Source organism: Prionailurus viverrinus, chromosome A3 (assembly GCF_022837055.1).
Source record: "Prionailurus viverrinus isolate Anna chromosome A3, UM_Priviv_1.0, whole genome shotgun sequence".
Classification (NCBI taxonomy): Eukaryota; Metazoa; Chordata; class Mammalia; order Carnivora; family Felidae; genus Prionailurus; species Prionailurus viverrinus.
Genome location: NC_062563.1, coordinates 86900386 through 86920020, shown reverse-complemented (window position 1 = coordinate 86920020; position 19635 = coordinate 86900386). Strand labels below are relative to the sequence as shown.

Genomic DNA, 19635 nt, shown 5'->3' with positions numbered 1-19635 from the left:
CAATCGAACATCCCACTCTTCCACACTTCCAGTGTCCCCTGAGAGGGCTGCCACCTTTATGGAGGACTGTAGGAGTACTTCCTGTGCTGAACCTGCTCCTTCAGGATCCTTTTTCCTCTTTTCGAGACTTTTGAAATGCATTATTTGATTGTATTTTCCCATTTTAGTTCTTTGTAGTGTGTAACTAACATGGTTAATGAACATGTTTTCTGGTTTTATATACAAAAATAATTTGCTTAGAGTAACTGCTCCTCTCCCCCCGGTCTGTACAATATTCAAATAATGCTCTTTTTTTTGCAGGTCGATTTCCCCCGGAACCTTGCCAAATCTGTAACTGTAGAATAAGGAGCATCTGCAACTCTGGGCGATTGAGCAACACAAGACACCTTTTGTATTTAACACCTTGATTTAAAATAGCACCCCTCGAAGCCTTTTTTAGTAAATCCTTATTTATATATCGGTTATAATTACTCCACTCAAGTTGTGATTTTTGTGAAATTACCTCATATTTTTCCAGTAATTTGTGGGGGAGTTTAAATAATGGAATTTATATTGGAATTGTTATCACAAAGAGATTTAGCTCTCATTTTCTTTAAAGGATGCTGGATGTTGGATTTCTGGGTCCTCCACTTCAGCCTGGGAGGACTGTGTTTTTAGAATAATTGGCCTTTGTTTTACCGAGCTTCTATTCATTCAGCTCAAAGAAAGTGTAGTACATTTACTTGGATATCTGAAGCCAGCAGCAATGTATGCTAATACTTGGACATTTAATTAAGGTCTTGCTAAGTTTACGTGTAAAGAGAAGATGCTGTGATTTGTTTTGAAGTTTGTGTTTTGGTTTTAAATCAAACTGTAGAACTTAAAAAGTGAAAGCTTTTCTTGGTGGAATTTCTTGGTGGGATTTCTATGTAAGTTACATTAACCTGAGTCTCTCAGACCTGTTGCTTGTTAGGTGGAAGTTGAGTTCACTTAGGAAGCTAGAGTGTAGTGCATTGGTTTTTCTCCAGTTCTTAACAGCAAGTTATTTGCACAATCTCATAGCACAAACTTTTAAATTTGAGCTGCTTTAGACAACTGACAACATGGTGTTCAGTGTGAAGATGGGGGACATACAGATGGGGTGTCCTACTCCTGGTTTTTCCATGTTCTAAAACTGGTTTCTATTTTCTAATATCTGTAGTTTTTTTGTTTTGTTTTGTTTAATGACTGCTGAATGACTTAGTTTGTCTTATTCTTTGAAATTACCACACAAAGTTGTTACTAAATGTCTGAGATTAAATCAGTATTGATATATGTAGATTTCTCTTTAATTTTGCCCTGAGGAAAATTGTCTTGTAGTGAATTTTAGCTTTTTACTGCCTTGTTGCATAAACTAGTACCTTTGCGCCAGGTGGAAGTTCTCTGTAGTTTGGAAGATTTGCAAGTTTTTTGACTAATCACTTGACTCTAAGTGTGTATGCTGGGCTAGGCTCCGAGAAAGCCGTATGCTTTACACTGAGACTAGTGAAGGATTGCATCAAATATAATGTTACTTCCTAGGTATTTTTCTCTATTATCTGTGTTTTACTCCTGAAATATATTTAGGAATGAAGAAGATATGAATAAATAAAGTGAAATCGAGGTGCCTTCAGCTGGTTTACATCGGAAATGGAAATTAACAATTTAGATTAAAATAGAGTAGAATATTGGTTTGACACCCAAAATGTCTTGAGTAATAATTTCCCCATGGGTTTTTTTTGCCAAATCTTGGGGGTTATAGGGCAGTGTGTCTGTGTTTTGGTGAAGTCCTTCTCTTTTTAAAGTTTTCACTTTTAAATTGTAAAGATACATAGCATAATTATTTAAGTAAATTCAGCCTTTTTCTTTTTTCTGTTGTTTGAATTTCTTGATGAGGTTAAGATTGTCTAAAAGCAATTGCTACAAGTGCAGCACAGAGTTCTGCTTGTGTATTAGGGTTAGAAAAAATACTTTGCATATTTTGAGGTACTTTGGAAGGACTGTCATAGATGGAGACTAGAAACCTGATTGTTTCTGAAAATAAAGGTTACTATTTACATCTTATATATAGCTACTATGGCTATATCTATGTATTTTAAATGTTTCTGAGATTATTTTGTTTGGGCTTGCTGATTTTAGTATATGTTTAGAGTCATTTCTTCTGTTTGTTAAATTATGCATTTTATGTTTCTGATTTGTATGGATTTGGCATTTCCTAATGGCCTAAAAAGTTTGAATCAGCATCCTAAGTGAACAAATATGTGAAATCAATCATTAGTTTTCAGTTTCTCTGTTTTTCTCTTCTATGGCTGTCTGTCTGTCTGTCTGTCTGTCTGTCTCTCTCTCTCTCTCTCACACACACACACACACACACACACACACACACACTTCAAGCTAGGATATGTTCTGAATTGAATATCAAAAGCTGATATTAAAGAACAAAGAAGTGGTATTTTCCAAATAAACATGGTTTCTCTTCATCCCTCCTTGCTTCTCATTTTATTTAATGTAGTGATTTTTAAATGCTTTTACACATTAATTGTGAACACAAATACTGTAATGAGGCAAATCACTAACAAGTACACATGCCCAATTAAAACCAATGTAATCTAGGATAAGAAAACCTGATTTTTCAAGAAAGATATTCTACAAAAGGAGTCCTTTATATAAAAAGTTCTTTCTTGTAGCACATTTAAAGTTTAAATTCATTCATATGTAACTTAGAGTTTCTTACCTCAGCCATGAGCCCTTTTTAGGCTGGGGTCGTATGTAACCTCTAACACGTGGCCCAGTAAATGATTGTTACTCTGCAGTCAGTCAGCTTTTCTATCTCTTTTAAATTACCTATGCCATAGATATAAATGATAAGAGGAAAATTAATGTTAACTGTTTTTAGTTTGCTATATGTCAGCATCCTATTACGGGCAAGTCAGTGTGCAAGAAACTGAAAAGGATATCTTGTTTAAAGTAAAGTCTGCTTGTCACCAGGCCGTCTTATCACCGGTGAAGATTAAGATGATTGCAAGGCACAGGGTGAGAGAGTGGAAAAATGGAGGTGAGCTGGGTTGTTAAATGTTGTTAGCAGATTTGTTCACTTAGACAGTGGTCCAAGTTTAGGGGCGTATTATGTTCAAAAGAGGTTATTAAAATGCATTTTGTAGAGTTAGCTATTATCACGGCCTGGTTAGACCATATATCTGTGGTACTCCAAGGAACAGCAAAGGCGAAATGCAGGTAAAAAGCAAGCAAGCATAGATAGCACTCAAGGGGAGGTGACACAGGGTGGAGTGCAGATGGGGCTGGGGGTTAAGAGAGCTAACACAAATTGTCTGTCTTACGTTTTGTGGAAAGTTGTTTTTAAGATGGTAGTGTCTTATCCTTCTGAATACAGGTGTCTTGGCCTAAGCTAATAATGAGGACAGGGGGAAAGGAGCCCCCTGCCCCCACCCCCCCTTTAAAGCTCCTTGGTGATGTTCATTTGGCGCTTATTAAAACCTTCAAAGAAGGAAGACCAGCTGAAGTATTTGCTTTAACAAACATTTTAAGAAGTCTTTTGGAGTCAGTGTTTTATCTTAAAAAAAATTAGGATATACTGTAGCAATAAAAGGGAAAGACTAATGTTAACTATTTATTGTATATTACAATTTAAGTGATTTTTCTAAAAGCACAATGTCATTGGAAAGTGTTTATTGAAAAAGAAATCATAGCTCGCATAGAATTTGTGAAGGCCAAAGAAATGGAAGGAAATGGTAAAGGAAGATATTTTAGCCTTATATCCACAAGTTTAGTGGATTTTGTATACCAGACCACCGGATAGAGTGTCTTATCCATGAAAACATATTTCAGATTACTTTTTTTAACCTCAAGTTTAGAAATACTAACACATGAGTTTTTCTCACAATAGTTAAGGATAGTTAAAACATCAGTATTTCCCTAGCTTGATGAATTTAACCTTATCTTCAGATCTATGACATGACAACCAATAGGACTGATAACATTAGCTTTGAACCAGTCATTTCCAGGGTTAAAATGAACATCATAGTTAACTAGCAAGACTGTAAAGTTATGCTGTATTAACTTATAAGTCTGTAATAGCTTGATAATCAATATTATGGAATCTACCATAAATAATGGCTAATGAGAACATTTTAGGAAATTCTTGAATTACCTTTCTTACGGTACTCAGAATGAATATGGGAATGATCCTGTTAGCTTTTTAAAATGTTCTGCGGCTATTTTGTTTTCGCTTCAATAAAACTTTTCATATTTGTGTAAGTTATACTTTTTGTGAGCTGGAGATTTTAGAATCCTTGCTTTGTTTCAGTTTTCTGTTCTTTTAAGACAAATGTTTAGTTTCCTGAGCCAGTTGGTCATTTCTTCTTCATGTCTTGTAAGTCCAAGAACTCTAACAGTGAACTGTGAATAAGTTACCAAAACTTAGTGAGAATTACATTTTGAAGCAATTTGCCAATATTTGAAGTGTGTACATGTTGGTAGATGTGTTAAAGATTGTATTGCACTAAGAGTGTAGCCAGTGTTTAGTTGTTAGTATACTTCTCTAATGCTAGAAGTTAATCCGTTACTGTTGCTTTTTAAAAGAAGAGATGATTGCATAAATGTAATCAAAAGTTACATGTCTCCACTTCAACTTGCCAATTGTTTTAGAAAGAATCATTAGATAAAGCAAAGGCTCTATTTTTTCTGATGTCATACTCCATAGATACTGTACCTTCTCAAGTGTTTTGAATTTTTTTGTAAGAATGTGTTTCTAGCGGATTTCTGGTGTATACAGTGATCGACACTTTGCTTAAGTGATAGTTGCAAAAGAAGGATATTTAAAATGGGTGAGTAGCAAGACAGCCTGTCCTCTAAATCTAAAGTTCTGAAGTATCTGGCAATCTGTTAATTATAGAACAAAGCTTCCTTTTACAGGATCCTTTTATAAACAGCAAGCTAAAATCTCTATCCCTGGTGCTTACAGCACTCGCTGTGTTCTGCAGGAGACAGAGTTCTGCCAGGGTGGTTTGAATGAATAGCTGTGCTGTTTTGCCTTCCCATAGAACTGAGCCTGGTCTCTCAGCTCTGTCTCCGTGTTGCTCTACAGCAAAGCCTGGGGCTGCCACACAGCACGGATCACTTTTTCCATGGGCCACGTTTTGGCATAAAATCCAGCTTTACTTTTATTAAATGGTTATCTTTAAATTCACCTCAATTGGCTATCAGTAAGTATTTACCGAGTACTTAGTAAAGGCCAAGAAATAATTTCCCTAAAAATTTAGAGGCCAGTTTGTCATTGGGAGTGGCATTTAAGAAAAAGGGATTCTTTCAGTTTTTTGGATGAGGAAAGAAGTAAGGGTTAAGTCTCCCTCACTGATCTCTGTACGTAAATAGTTCTTCCTTTTAAAAAAAAAATGGTGTAGGCACTTTATTAGCTTAAACATCCTGGAGCTATAAACTAATCTTGTAATAATATACAGACAGATTGCCAGGTTACAGGTTATTTAACCAGCTGATCTGTTCCCCAGAAGTATGCGTGTAATCAGAAAAATTCATTGTTCTTTTTTTTTGGTTAGCATGTGTACAAGAGATTATTTCTAAGATTGAAAGGCCATGTTTTTGAACTTCATATTATTAATGTGATTTGTTCGCTGAAATTCCAAGGTTCACTTATTGTGTTTTCTCAAATGTATTTCTCCTAATGCTGTTATGTAGCCATATGTACCTTTTCGTATTTCAAAAGATTTTTGAAAATGAAGTCTGGATGTGCAGTTGAAAATATGGAATAAAAAATGGAGCTTGTAAACAATTAGAGAAATGCTTTTTGGATAGAATTGTAGTTATTTCCTTCCACCCACTTATCAGTCTACCTTGGTTTGTATAAGATTAAAAAGGCTGTTTATACTTATTAAGATGAAAGCTCTTGACATGTTTTCATATGCTTTTAATTTCTGCAGTATAAAGAGTGATTTAGAGGCATCCAGCAGTTTAAAAATAGAGCCTAATAAGGTATATCCTGGAACTCACAGCTATTGCATACCTTGGGGATCTTTAGAAGTTAATTTTTGCCTCTGTCACTCAGCTTTGTATGTTCTGGAATGGAGATAAATATGGTAAGGTCTTAGAAGGAGAATTGCCAGACTTCCCAAAGCCCGTGATAGAAGTACTCATTGAGAATTCTGGATTTATTACAAGTAGAAGGCAAATGACCTCGTACTTCTTAACTAATCTATTCTCTCTCTTTTTTTTATGTTTATTTATTTTGAGAGAGAGAGAGGGTGAGGGTGAGAAGGTGCACGTGAGTGGGAGAGGGGCAGGGAGAGGGAGAGAGAGAATCTCAAGCAGGCTCTGTGCTGTCCGTATGGAGCCCCACATGGGGTTCAAACTCACAGGCCGTGAGATCATGACCTGAGCCAAAATCCAGAGTCGGATGTGTAACCAACTGAGCCACGCAGGTGCCCCTAATACATTCTTAATATGTGAGACCCAAAGGTTGATACCCATTAGTTTTGGGTTGTCCTATAACATCCTGGTTGCAAAGGTCTAGATGTGTCAGGGTCACTACAGTTTGTTTCTGCCAACAAGCCCTTTCAGGTGACACTCCTGTCTTCATGTTGTCCTCACTGATGCCAGTGTGGCAGCATCAGTCACGGATGTTCTACTATGGCAAGTGCAATGTGGGATGGACTCATTAGAAAGCTTGGTCTTCAAACAGTGCCCCTAATGAGATGGAAAATACCTGAGACAAGGCTTTTAGTTCCTGGCCAAGGGAAATAGCAGTAAATTCAAGTTCCTGTTAGACTTGAATGTAGTTAACCAGTTTGGTTCATGGGGGCTTTTTGCCCCCATACTTTGTATGTAGAATTATTTTGAAATGTTGAGCACATTTGCCTTGAATTCCATCTCTTGCTTCCTAATTTTGTATTTATCCTTTGAATAAAAGGTAAACCCAAAATTGAATTTACTTTTGCTGCTGTGTAGAAACCTAGGAACTGTGGGAAATCCTTGTAAGATTTTCATCTTATGTTCTTGGTTATTAACTTGGACCCATGTATTGTTACTAAAGTTCAAAGTGTTTCTTTGAAAGAAACAAATTAATTTTAAAACTTCTTCATATGTACGGTTTTTGCATGTATGTATGTGTGTGGGGGTTTTTGTTTGTTTTTTTTTTTTTTTTTGATGTTTTAAGTGAAGTGGAAAAATACCCTGGCTTCTTAATGCAGAATTGATTTTACTGATACAACATTAATAACTTAAGTACTTTGAGTTATTTTCTCAGCAGAGACCTATTTGTGTAAATTTGTGTGCGAATGCCTGGTTCCAGGAGTAAAGCATGGAGTCTGGAGTTCCCCAGAACAGACAAAAGCTAGTTGACTTGTAGACATACTGGTCTCCTCCACTTGGCCTTCCCAAAAGGTGATGTTCCTATGTTATTGGTCCTCACTCAGTTCCTTTGGGCTCAACATTGCTGAAACTAAGGAAAGGCAGCTCGGGGAATGTTGATATCCTATCAGAAGACAAGGCTGATTTTTAAGTTATTTTTATTTTATTTTTTTCAATTTATTTTTGAGACAGAGACAGAGCATGAACAGGGGAGGGGCAGAGAGAGAGGGAGACACAGAATCCAAAGCAGGCTCCAGGCTCTGAGCTGTCAGCACAGAGCCCGACACGGGGCTCAAACTCACGGACTGTGAGATCATGACCTGAGCGGAAGTTGGACGCTTAACTGACTGAGCAACCCAGGCTCCCCTAAGTTATTTTTTAAATTAAAGAATCTGTTACGGCTTGACTTAGGCCCAAACAGGATGCTTCAAAACTTGGATCGTTATTTAAATGGATAACCCTTCACAAAAAGTAACAGCCAGCTCTTGCTTTTCCATTCTTACCTTGAGCTGCCTAGCATCCTGGTGGGTCTACTAGGCACACACACCATATGAGAAGGTCCTGTGGACACATGGGCTCTGCTTACACGATATTTGTGTTTCTCATTGCCTAAGCACAATGACTTTGCTATAGCAGTGGCTTAATAAACCACTTGCTGACCTTAAGTTACACTCTAAATAGCATTTTAATTTATTTTCTTTCAGTGCTTTTATTTGCTGAGTTAGAGTTTGGTCAAGAAGTCATAAATCACTACTGACTGGCATTTCCAGTGGGAAAGGATTTAATATGGGGAATTGGGGCTGACACAGCCATGAGGAGGCCTCGGGAAGGGGGAATGAGGCCCCTGTGCAATCTGCCCGTGTAGGAATTGCAAGGAGCCACAACTGTTGGAAGGTCTTGTGGCACCAGGGTGGGTGACTGCCAGAAAGATGCATGGAAGCTGTTGGCAGACCCCACATTAGCTGTCTGATGCCCATTAACCTGTGTGCAGTTTACCGCTGGAGAATACTTATTTCTACTTTCCTGTTCCAGATTGTGTGCAAATGGCTCTCATTGGTGAAATCTAATTGGATCTCTGTGGATAGGTATACAGTAGAAAGGAGAACTTAGAACGGTGGGCTGGCGCAAGATACTCAACAGACATTGTCCAGCGCAGTTCACCCTTGTGTCCATATTTAAATTTCCAAGGAGGATCAAAAAGGATATGATTCTGGTTGATATGTTGCAAGAATCCCTGTTGAAATAAAGACCCACCCTCTTCCCAAGAAGAGGAGATAAATTTCACAGATTTCTCTCTATGTGTTGTCCGTTTCTCTCCCTTAGTCACAATCCCCCTTAGTATAAAAGTCATATATTCTTAAGTGGAGTACTTAGAAGGGGGAGGGGCCAAGTTAATTATATAAACGTATACATATCAGGGAAAGAACGTGCACTGCTACTTAAGCCCTCATTTGTACAACTAGTCAAGAGTCCATAGTTTACTTAAATACATACGCGTACATGCACATACCAATACATTTTCTCTTCCATTGCCCATTTTGTGTTTCCTTTGGCCTCCACAAGCACCCAGGTAGTGGTGCTTCTCTGCCAGAACTTTTTGCTTCTCTCTCTTGTAGCTAAGGTTGGGACCCTACCTTCTCTATTCTTGTATATAAACTGCAGGCCCATATATGTAGAGAGGTGGCAGCAGGAGTTTCTGGCAATATTGAGACTAGATAACAGGAAATTCCTGGGATAGAGAAGTTAATGTTGGATGGGAATGCAGAAGAAAACAATCTCTTATCAAGAAAAAGGTTCTCAGAAGCAAAAGGTAAGAAAGCACTAGGAAGAGAAGTGACAAGTATGGAAGCTGGTGGCAATTCTGGGGGGGGGTGGGGGCATCTGTTCCTCTCCTGGAGGCTAGATCTTTTCAATTCCAGTGGGCTGCCCATGGCGGGCAGGAGACAAAGCCACAGTCTAGAGAAAGGTGGGAAGTCAGCAGAATGGAAAACATTCTTGGCAAAAGAGTAACCCAGGAAATATGTCAGAGAGGGTTAGGACAAGGGAAAGGGCAGGCCTCAGCCTTGGTTGTGGTGGATCGGGGATAAATCTCCCACGGGAATTCCTTACCACAGCTAGAATCATACAGGTTTTGTGCAGACATTTGCCCTACCTGTTTGTCCTAAAAAAGCCTCAACCTGAGAGGTTATTTTACAGTGATCCTGAGTTGATGGAGCCTCCAGGCACCTGGCAGAAGCCAACCCAAATCTTTTTCTGGAGCAGGGAACTTTCAATATAAGCCTCAAAGCACTTTCCAAAAAAACAAGCTCAGAGTCCCAAATCACAGACATGCTATCGTAAGTGAGAGGAAAAAAAAAGGCAAATGACAGAATCAAATTTGTAAAGGCGTTTTAAGTGGGAGGAAGAATTGATGCAGAAGCTGTGAGGCGTTTTGACTGCAGGGGCAGCGACTGTAACGATGCAGCCACCAGCCACTGAAGGGGCGAGACATGGATGCTCTGTGGTCTCCAGAGGGCATGTGGCCCTACCAACACCTTGAATTCAACTCAGTGATGCTGAGTTTGGACTTCCGGTCTCCAGAACTGTTAAGAGAGTAAATCTGTTATTTTAAATCTTCACATTTGTGGTAACTTGTTACAGTAGCCACAAGCAAATGGATTCAGAGAACTTGCGTTCTCTTTTGTTGTATTTATTCCGAGTAATTTTTGTTGTCCTTGTAAATGGTATTTAAAAGTTTTTTTACAAAGACATAAATTTATATTTTCTAACAATTTGTTGCTGGTATAGAGAATACAATGGGGGTTCCTGGGTGGCTCAATAGGTTGAGCATCTGACTTTGGCTCAGGTCATGATCTCACAGCTTACGAGTTTGAGCCTGGCCTCGGGTTCTGTGCTGACAGCTCAGAGCCTGAAGCCTGCTTCCAATTCTTTTTCTTTTTTTTTTTTTTAATGTTTATTTTAGAGAGAGAGAGAGAGAGAGAGAGTGAGCATGAGTGGGGGAAGGGCAGAGAGAGAGGGAGACACAGAATCTGAAATAGGCCCCAGGCTCTGAGCTTTCAGCACAGAGCCCGAGGCGGGGCTCGAACTCACTGGACAGTGAGATCATGACCTGAGCTGAAGTTGGAGGTTCAACTGACTGAGCCACCCAGGCGCCCCCCGCCTACTTACAATTCTGTGTCTCCCTCTTTTTCTGCCCCTCCCCCGCTCATACTCTGTCTCTCTCTCCTTCAAAAATAAACATTAAAAAAAAAAGTAAATACAATGAAATTCTCTATGTTGACTTTTGTTCACTGCAACTTTGCTAAATTGATTTATTAACTCTAGTGGATATTTTCTATGTGCACTATTCTCTTACCCATGAATAATACCAGGTTTGTTTCTTCCCAACTAATCCTTACACATTAAAAAAAAAAAAAAAAATTGCCTTAACTCTGCTGCCTGGGGCATCCAGTACAATTTGAATAAAAATGGTAATGGAAACTTCCTTCAAAATAACTCTGCCTATCTCCCTAGAAGAGTCCTTTGTGCCTGATTATAGTTAATCCACTGACTTTCGAATTTCAACTATATGCTTAGAAATTCTTTTTGTTATTTCTCAACTTTGGTCACTATTTTCTCTCCCTTGAAGCTATTTTGAACCTTGTCTTTTACTTCTTTAAATATGATATGCAGACTTATCTTTTTAAGTCTATACCTGATATTTCCAATATCTGGATTGCCCGTTGTTTCTGCTGATGTTCACTCCTGGTGCCTTGTTTCTTTGTGTGCTTTTTCGTTTTAGCCGTGAGTTCCTCAGAGAATTACTTTTGGGAATTCTTTGAGGCCTAGGTTGAAGGGGCTTCTTTCTTCAGAGAAGGTCTGCATTTATTTCTGTGAGGTGCCTAGGAATTAACCAGTCCAGGATTGCTTTCTACATTCATGGTTTGAGATTTTGTGCCATTAGGTGATGTGAACTTGGGGCTTAAAGCCTTACAACTCTAACTCCTAAAGGACCTGATTGGTATTCTGGTCATCACTGTTTCCCAGGAGAGCACAATTTTGCAAAAAGAGACTACCACGTCTCCCTTAGACACAATGTCTCCTGTTCGGCCTTGGGAAAGTAGCTCTCAAATTTTAACATGTCCGAAGAGCCCATTAAAAGATGCAGATTCTTAGGTCAATACCTGAGATTATGATTCAGCGGGTGGAGTTGTGGCCCAGGAATATGCATTTTTAATAATCATCAAAGATGATCTGTGTGTAGGTGGCAAAAGTCCACACACTGTAAGAAACAGTCTTTAGTCTTTAGATCTCGTAGCTTCATTGGGTTCATTGTGGTGAGACGGCAAAAGGCAAGCTGAGGACAAAGCACAATACACCACAACACCCCCCCTTGGGTGGGATATGTGTGACATTCCTCAGGCACTCCTGACTCCCCAACAACAAAGGGAAAAACAAATGGTTAACTGATAGAGATCACAGTTTTGCAGGACATGAATCTCCATCAACTTGGAACTATCTTAACGATTTACAAGAAAAAAGCAATCTCCAGCAATCTATAGACTCAATTTCCTGGGACCCTAACGTCACTCTCTCCTCTCTCCTCCGTAGGTTAGAACATCATATATAATCAGTCACTCCTCACAATCCCAGGGCAGCTCTTTCTGCCCATGGGTCCTGTCCCCGTGCTGTAATAAAAACAACCTTTTTGCACTGAAGATGTCTCAAGAATTCTCTTGGCCAATGGCTCCTGAGCCCCACTTCAAACCACATCAATTGTACAACCTCGTGGCTCTCTGTCTCCCTGGAGGGGAAAACATTCATTACATCGGTTCAATAGCTTCTTATCTCTTTATATTCATGGACCCACCTACTTAAGTCTATTGTTTGGACCATGGTAAAGGAAGGAGCACTAACTATGTGCCCTGCAGATATGACTCTGAGTGAAATAGAGCAAAAATACCTTGCATACTGTGGTGCTGTGATTTATAATAAATACATATTTGGTTGTCCAGTTTCTTGCACAGAGTTCCTAAAATTCCAGGAATTTCCTAAGTGAGAAATGTCCTAAAGTTTATCTCTTTTGTTAAATGTCCTCTGTTATGTTATTGAGGTGACGTGGAAAGCCCCTGGGTCACCTAAGGATGGGGGCTTGTTGCCAGGGGAAACAATCATGTGATTAGATGACTGGAACTTTCAGTTCCACCCCTTGATTTCCAGAGAGGAGAGAGGGGCTGGAGGCAGAATCAGTCAAAATGGCTAGTGAATTACTCATGCCTATGCGATGAAGCCTCCATAAGACACAAAAGGATGTGGTTTGGAGATCTTCGAGGTTGGCGAACACACGGAGGTACAGCAAGAGCGGTGTGTCCGGACAGGGCAGGGCAGCTGTGTGCCCCTTCCTACATACCTTGCCCTATGTACAGGTATCACATCATCTGGCTATTGATTCATATCCTTTAATATCCTTTCTAATAAACCAGTTATGTAGTGAGTATATGGGTTTCCTGAGTTCTGTGAGCTGCTGTAGCAAATCAATTAAACCCAAGGAAGGGGTCGTGGGAACCTCTGATTTATAGCCAGTCTTGTTGGAAGTGTGGATGACAGCCTGGGCATGCAATTGGCACCTGGAGTGAGGTTAGTCCCGGTGGAATCTGATGCTATCTCTGGGTAGACAGCGTCAGAACTGAGTTAATTGCTTGGTGGTGATGTGGAAATGTTGGGAGTTTGGGCCCGACAGCTGAGAAAGAATTCTTGCTGAGAAGGCCATGCTTGCACGTTGGCTTGCCTTGCTGAGAAGGCTGTGTAAGAACCCACCGTTTTTAACCCATGAAAAACACTGGAAAAGTTTTACAAGGTGAAATTACCCAATTTTGTAATTTAAGTAGTCAGTAGAGGACATTGACAGGAAACAGTAAAGATAGAAATCCATCGTGGTCTAGGCAATATTCCCACACATGTCTGTACAACCAACTTCCTAGGAAATGGTCCTGGTTGGGAATTGGTCAGCTCTGAGTGGAGGCCCCTGGGACCAGAAGCGGCTAGACCAGAGATGTGGAGGGGCTCACATTAGACCAATGAGGAGGAAAACTTTTTTTTTTTTTTTAACATTTATTTATTTTTGAGAGAGAGAGAGAGAGAGAGAGAGAGAGAGAGAGAGACAGAGCACGAGCGGGGGAGGGGCAGAGAGAGAGGGAGACACAGAATCCGAAGCAGGCTCCAGGCTCTGAGCTGTCAGCCCAGAGCCCGACGCGGGGCTCAAATTCACGAACCACAAGATCATGACCTGAGCTGAAGTCAGACGCTCAACCGACTGAGCCACCCAGGCAACCCTCATACGGGAGTCTTAAGATTGGCAGCCATCCTTGTGACTTTGGTGGCTGTCCTGTGACCGAGACTGACCACTTTTTGTATAAGGACAGAAACAAAGAGAGGCATCAAGTTTCTGGGTCTTATTACCATTCCGGCCAGGGTACTAATTTCCAGCCAAAAAGCAGGCTTTCTCCTCCCCACAGAGTAGCCATGGGTTAGAGGACTGCAGCCTGAGCAAACGACGTGAGAGTGTTCCAAAAAGACCATACTCCCTGAAATGAAAGTAAAGAGAGAGGAGAGGAAATACTCACCAAATTTGCACCAAGGCTCAAAGCCCAGACAAGAAGACTCAAAGCCCCACATAAGACACCGAAATGACGAGGTCTGAAGTGTTGGGATTTGGAACCAATGGCCAAGAAAGAATTGAAACATCTTCGGTACAAAAAGGGTGGTTTTATTGAAGCACAGGGACAGGACCCATGGGCAGAAAGAGCTGCCCTGGGATTGTGATGAGTGACTGATTACATACTTGGGAACTGGGGGAAGTAAAGATAAGGGGAAGTTCCCGAAAGGATATACTAAAGAAGACTCCGAACCCTGGAGGCCTAGCAATTGTCAAGCTCAGGTTGTTTTTCCCTCTAGCAAAGCATTAACATCAAGACAGTTGGGAGTCCCTGGAAGAAGGTCATATTCTGCCCACCTCAAGTATCTGTCAGTGGGCTGCAAGTTATAAGGAAATTTAATTTTATCTACATTTCCTATTGCCTTTGTTCCCCCCAGCAGTGGTGTGGGAATTGGTATCGATATTTACACTTTGAAGAAAGTAATGATGGAAAAGGCCTGATTGATGCAGAAATTTGTGTACCTTCTCTTCCTGCTCCTTGGTTGGGGCTAGAACTAAGCAGAGGCATCATTTTCTCGGTGTGAAGCTTGGACTGAAACACACCAGGGGAAGCCAATTTGCCCTTCTCTAAAAGTCATTTTTGGCTCCCACCTACCCTGGGTTGAGTTGGAAATGTGTGAATTGAAGCCTGAGTTGAGAATGAACTGGGGCCTTCAAGCTCTTAAACACTTGTTACTCGAGAGAATGTGTAAGAAAGGACTTTTAATCCTGTACTATGTGTAACATATGTAATACATGTAGCATATGGAAGGTAAAACTTACCAGAAATGTGAATGGGAAGTAGGTAATCGAGAGAGGAGAAACTATGTATTCTCTATCACATTCAGAACTCTAAAAATTAAGCAAAAACTATAGCAAGACAAGAAAAGAAAAAAACCCCGGAATTTGACCAAACTTAATAAATGACTTTAACTCAATTTATTGCAACATCACTATGTCCGTGCAGGTCTGGTTTCCCTGGTATCTTGAGGAGAACATTTTGGGTAAAAGCCATACCCGATGCTCAGCCATAAATCTCATGCTTGAAAATGATAAAGTTCTTGATTCCAGTTAATTTTTTTTCTTTCTCTTATATTATTCATGCTCCTGTCCTTTTGGAATTGGAATGCAGAATGCAATGTGGCAAATGTGAAGAAGTGGGAAAAGCTGTTGGAAAATGATCTGATGTCAATTTATTGTTCTCTTCGGAGTAGAGCCATCCTTTCCCCAGTGCTTGAGCCTGGATCTTCTGCCTCAGGCGGCGGACGAGAAGGCGGCTGTCACTGCTGCATTCCTAATGGCCTCTCTTGTTAGGTGGATCAGGGATCCCCACATGGGTCAGATGTGTTTGGACTGGAGAATGGGTGGGCTGGGTCCCCCAGAAGCCTATTCGGGTGAGGCCCTGTGGATCAGACAGGATGACTTTGAGCTTAGCTGCCGGAGAAGAGCCAGGTGCCCCCACGTGGGCCAGCCCTTGGATGTGTGGCTGGGTTCTTTGGAAGGCAGGGGCATCTTCTGCTAAAAATGTCAACAAGACGATAAGACAGTGAGCACAGCAGCCTGGTTTGGGGTGCATTAATTGAGAAGAACACAATGGAAAATAGGGGATTCTCCCCAGATTCACCACACATCACCAAGTGGCCTGATTTTCGGGCAGAGTATAGAGGTGTTGGGGGAGCTCTGTGGGTGGGCACCACCACAGAGAGAGGTTGCACCGCACAGTCAAGCAGTGGCTTTGTTCAAGGGCCTCATGGAAGTACACCTCTTACTCAGGAACAGTACCTTGGAGGCCAAAGCCCTCTGTGAGCAGGTGGGAGAAAAACCCAGAGCAAATGTGGGTTACTGCTGGCCGTATGTTAAGGTTATTTCATTGGCCCAGCAGGCCTGTGGGGCCCAAGGAAACTTGGGTTGCATAAAAAAGGAAAAGCATACTGTAGTTGGCAAACAAAATGTGTCTTTGTGTGTGAGAGTGTGTGTGTGTGAGAAATGAGCTTTCATTTAGAAGCTTTGGCAGTGGTTTCAGCCAGTTCCCCAGCACTTTTAAAATGATATTTTCTGAGCCTGGAAACCAAGCAGGCAGATCATGGAATTTTGGCCGGAGATGTTTTTAAAAAATGTAGGCTAGCAGTGAAAAAGGAGGCGGGATTTTGGTGGGGAGGCCTTTATGGGCTGCAGAGCAAACCAAGCAGGGTTACCATGGTGGTGCTTCTACTGTTTATATAAACAAAGGTTTTTCCTGACAAACATACTTCATGTTTAATAATCCTCAATCCACAGGGGCCTCTGCTCTTTGTGTGTAGCTAGTTCATGCCATTTGGACTTGGGTAGAATTTCATTATTGTGTGTGTGTGTGTGTGTGTGTGTGTGTGTGTGTGTGTGTGTGTGTTTTCCAGGCACCCAATACACTTCAAAATTAAGTGTGGAGTTCCGATATCTGAAGTGCAAGGGTGGGAGGGGTTTAGTGATTGGAAGAGAGACTAACCTGCCAGATGAAAGCGTAAAACCAGACCTTTTGTGATCTAAAGTCTATTGGATCAGCCTACACCGACAATTCAGAAGCACAGACTTGTACTCCAACTACCTAATTTTTCTGTCGCTCTTAAGAGCACTGGGGTCCTCCCAATCAATCACGCTTCATATTGCCATTGCCTGAGATGTCGCCCTCTTGTTGGCCCATATCCAATCATTTGTGAAGTCTCTGCAAGCTCTCATATCGCAAGAGGACTCGTTTGGTTAGGAGTAAAGAAAAATCCTACTCTCTTGCACTGAAGCACAAAAGTGGATTTACTGGAGCATGTCACTGGAAAGGCAGGATGGATCTAGTGGGCTTCAGGAACTGCTGGATCCAGCTTGCATGCTCCTATCTGGAGAGGGTCCCAGATTCTGGCACATCTGATATCGTTTGCTCCCCACAGTCTCCAGGAAGACAGTCCTAGAAACTTAAGGCCTGAGAAAGGAAACTTATAGAGTGCTTTCAGGCATCCTTTTTCCAAGGAACATGGAGTGATCAGGAATCTCCACAAGCTTGGGTAAAGCTGTTTGTATTTTTCTCCCTCCTGAATATCTGGACACATCTCTAGACCTGTGTAGAGGCTCAGCAGCCTGTGGGGGGCTCTTCAGTTGTTGCCTCATCACTGCCTTCTGGGGTCTCCAAGACCAGCAGGGAGCACTGAGGGGCCATGTTCAACTATGGGCACCAGACTTCCCTACTGATGCCCTTCCACCATTTCCCTGATGAATAAACTGGTTCTATTCCGAGGGTGGCAAAGTGCACGATGTATATATGCATGGCACCAGGATTCCAGTGATCAAGATGAAACCTGACTGTGTCCCCTGGGTATCCTCAGGAGCAGCTAATCTGGGGTCCATCCATTAGCTTTATTTCTTCAACTTCAGGGTCCCTTACAACTATAGGACCTCAGTGTCTACCACCACCCCCAAATGACACAGGCATTTCTGAAAGTTCTCAGGAGTTTTACTCATGTGTTTGGGAACAAATCCATCCATGTCTTCCGCCAGATCTGGGTTGGATGTCTGCCACACCTATTGCGCCCTCTCCTCAGGGCCACGCCTGGCTTCATGAGCACCTCCCTGGTCACCCCACCGTTCCAGATCCTCGATGTACTACAGGGCTCAGCGTCTGGGGTGGGTGGGGCTGAAACAACACCATGATGTCCACTCTGTCATCTTTTGCTCTACTGTCTCCTTTTCAAGTTCCTTTTCCAGGTATCTCCATTTCCCTCTCCCCATATGAACACCACAGGCCCTACTATTCCAGGCTTCTGTCCTCACTACCTGCCATTTTAACAGGTGACCAGCCAGGCACAGAAAGACCTCCAGAATCACAAAGTCGGTTGGTGACCACTAGGGCTGGTAATCCAGATGTCCTCATTCTCTGCTTTTCCCCTTTATAACCAATTAGCACTTTCTCAGTAAAAAATAGTATTCGAGAGCACTGTTGGTTTAAAATATTAAAATTTTAAAAAAGGTACCTTGCCAATATAGCAAGGGTTTTAGTTTTGGTATTCTAATTTGAGACCCATGGGAGGCAGTGGAATAATACTGACTGGCTAATTGCATGAGGGTCCTAAGGGAAGTCACTTAAGGTGAGGGGGAAAGGACAACTTTTGAGTAAGGCTGAGTTCAGGGGGCACAGAGCACCAGAGCTTTATCCCTGAGGGCCTCCTCCAGCGGCCATGTTGAAGGTCAGAGCTGAGTACTGGGAATAGAGGGAGACCAATGGACAGAGAAAGGGTCAGCTTATGTCGCAAGGTGGCCCAGACTCCCTGGGGTATGTTGAACTAATTGTTGGAACCTGTCGCGGTCTACAGTAGCCACAATTCTGCAGGTGGGGTTGAACCAGAAAAAAGCTATTTTGTGTTGTTATTGTGCCCCTCTTGTACCCCCGCGCCCCAGGAAGGTGTGACTGGCTGGAAGCACTGGCTTGCTCAGGAGGACAAAATAAACCTGGGGGAAACCCGAGTGGTGCCCAGGAAGAAGACAGTCGCCATGACGGCCAGGGGCCACCAGGGGGCACTGCCTCCCCAAGCCTGTCTCAGCGCAAGCGGGCAAAGTACCGCGGAGTCGGGACGAAGGAGACAAACGCAGTCACCAGGCAAGGCCCTTTCTCCGTCTTCTTGTCCTTTTCTTCCCCGCCGGGCGCACCGCGCCGGCCGTAAGGGGGCGCGGAACCTCAGGGCCGCCTTGGGGAGCCGCGCGCGCTGCGGGCCTGGCCGGGGCGCCCTCCGAGCCCTCGCGGCCCCTACCTCCCCCAGCTCCCTGCGCTCACGCACCGTGGCCTCCCTCCGATCCTCCCGGGAAACTGGGGAGCGACCGCCAGGCGTCAGGCACTTCTTAGGCCCCGCGGGCGCCGGCCGTCCCGGATTTCGGTTCTGGAGGGGAGGGGCAGAGGTCGTTCGCGACTGTCCCGCGCTGCCGCCGCCTCCACCTGTGTCTGGAGCCCCGGACGCACCCGGTCGACCGGATGGTGCTTCAGTCAGCCCAGACCTGCCTCTGGGAGGAAGGCTGACCGGGCCTCCCGCCGGGCCACATCTGTCTCCGGCACCCCCGGGTGTGGCCGGGATAACGGGGACTGTGACCCGAGCGACAGAAGCTGCAGGGGCGCGCAGTGACCACAAGGGGGCGTGTGGAGACTCCAAAAGGGCAATGGTCGCTGGTACCAGAGTGGTTCTTTGAGGCCCCAGTCGGCCACAGTGACCGGGCAAGCACGGTATCGCTTTGGACCAGCTCCTTCCCCGCTGCTCGCTCGGAAAATCCCCAAGAGTGCTCTGAACACAAGAGATGAATATTCCCCTGTAAAATGAGGCCATCCTGCCTCCCATCCAGGGTCAGGGCAGGGGTAAACGAGCTGGTGTCAGGGCACCGGCCCCTAGACTGAAAACTTTCTCTCTGCCCTTTTAGATTTCTGTGGTTTCTTGCTAACCCCCTTGACTGGATGCAGCAAATGGCTGTTGCCTGGGACAGCTGGGCCTGGAGTCCTGGCTTCCTGCCGAAAAGGGAGCAGCGGAGAATTGGGCTCTGGCTTCCGGCTGGGCTGGTGGATGACCCCTCAGGTGCGTGCCTTA

General features: G+C 42.9%; 2 protein-coding genes across 3 annotated transcripts in view; one reads left to right on the top strand and one right to left on the bottom strand.

Moving 5' to 3' along the window:
- Positions 1 to 5803, top strand: part of GFPT1 (glutamine--fructose-6-phosphate transaminase 1) — a 56808-nt gene extending 51005 nt beyond the window's left edge. For both annotated transcript variants that reach the window (XM_047852594.1, XM_047852592.1), the window contains one exon: positions 301 to 5803. In XM_047852594.1, coding sequence (XP_047708550.1) covers positions 301 to 345 — 45 coding nt within the window. In that variant the 3' untranslated portion in view covers positions 346 to 5803. The remainder of the gene's footprint in view (positions 1 to 300) is intronic.
- A 9231-nt stretch (positions 5804 to 15034) lies between these two features.
- LOC125162945 (translation initiation factor IF-2-like) lies at positions 15035 to 19380 on the bottom strand. The gene is made up of 2 exons (XM_047854450.1): positions 18844 to 19380; positions 15035 to 15568 (listed from the first exon to the last, which is right to left on the bottom strand). Exons 1-2 carry the CDS (start codon positions 19378 to 19380, stop codon positions 15437 to 15439), a joined length of 669 nt encoding a protein of 222 aa, XP_047710406.1. The 3' UTR covers positions 15035 to 15436.
- Between the last annotated feature and the right edge of the window lie 255 nt (positions 19381 to 19635).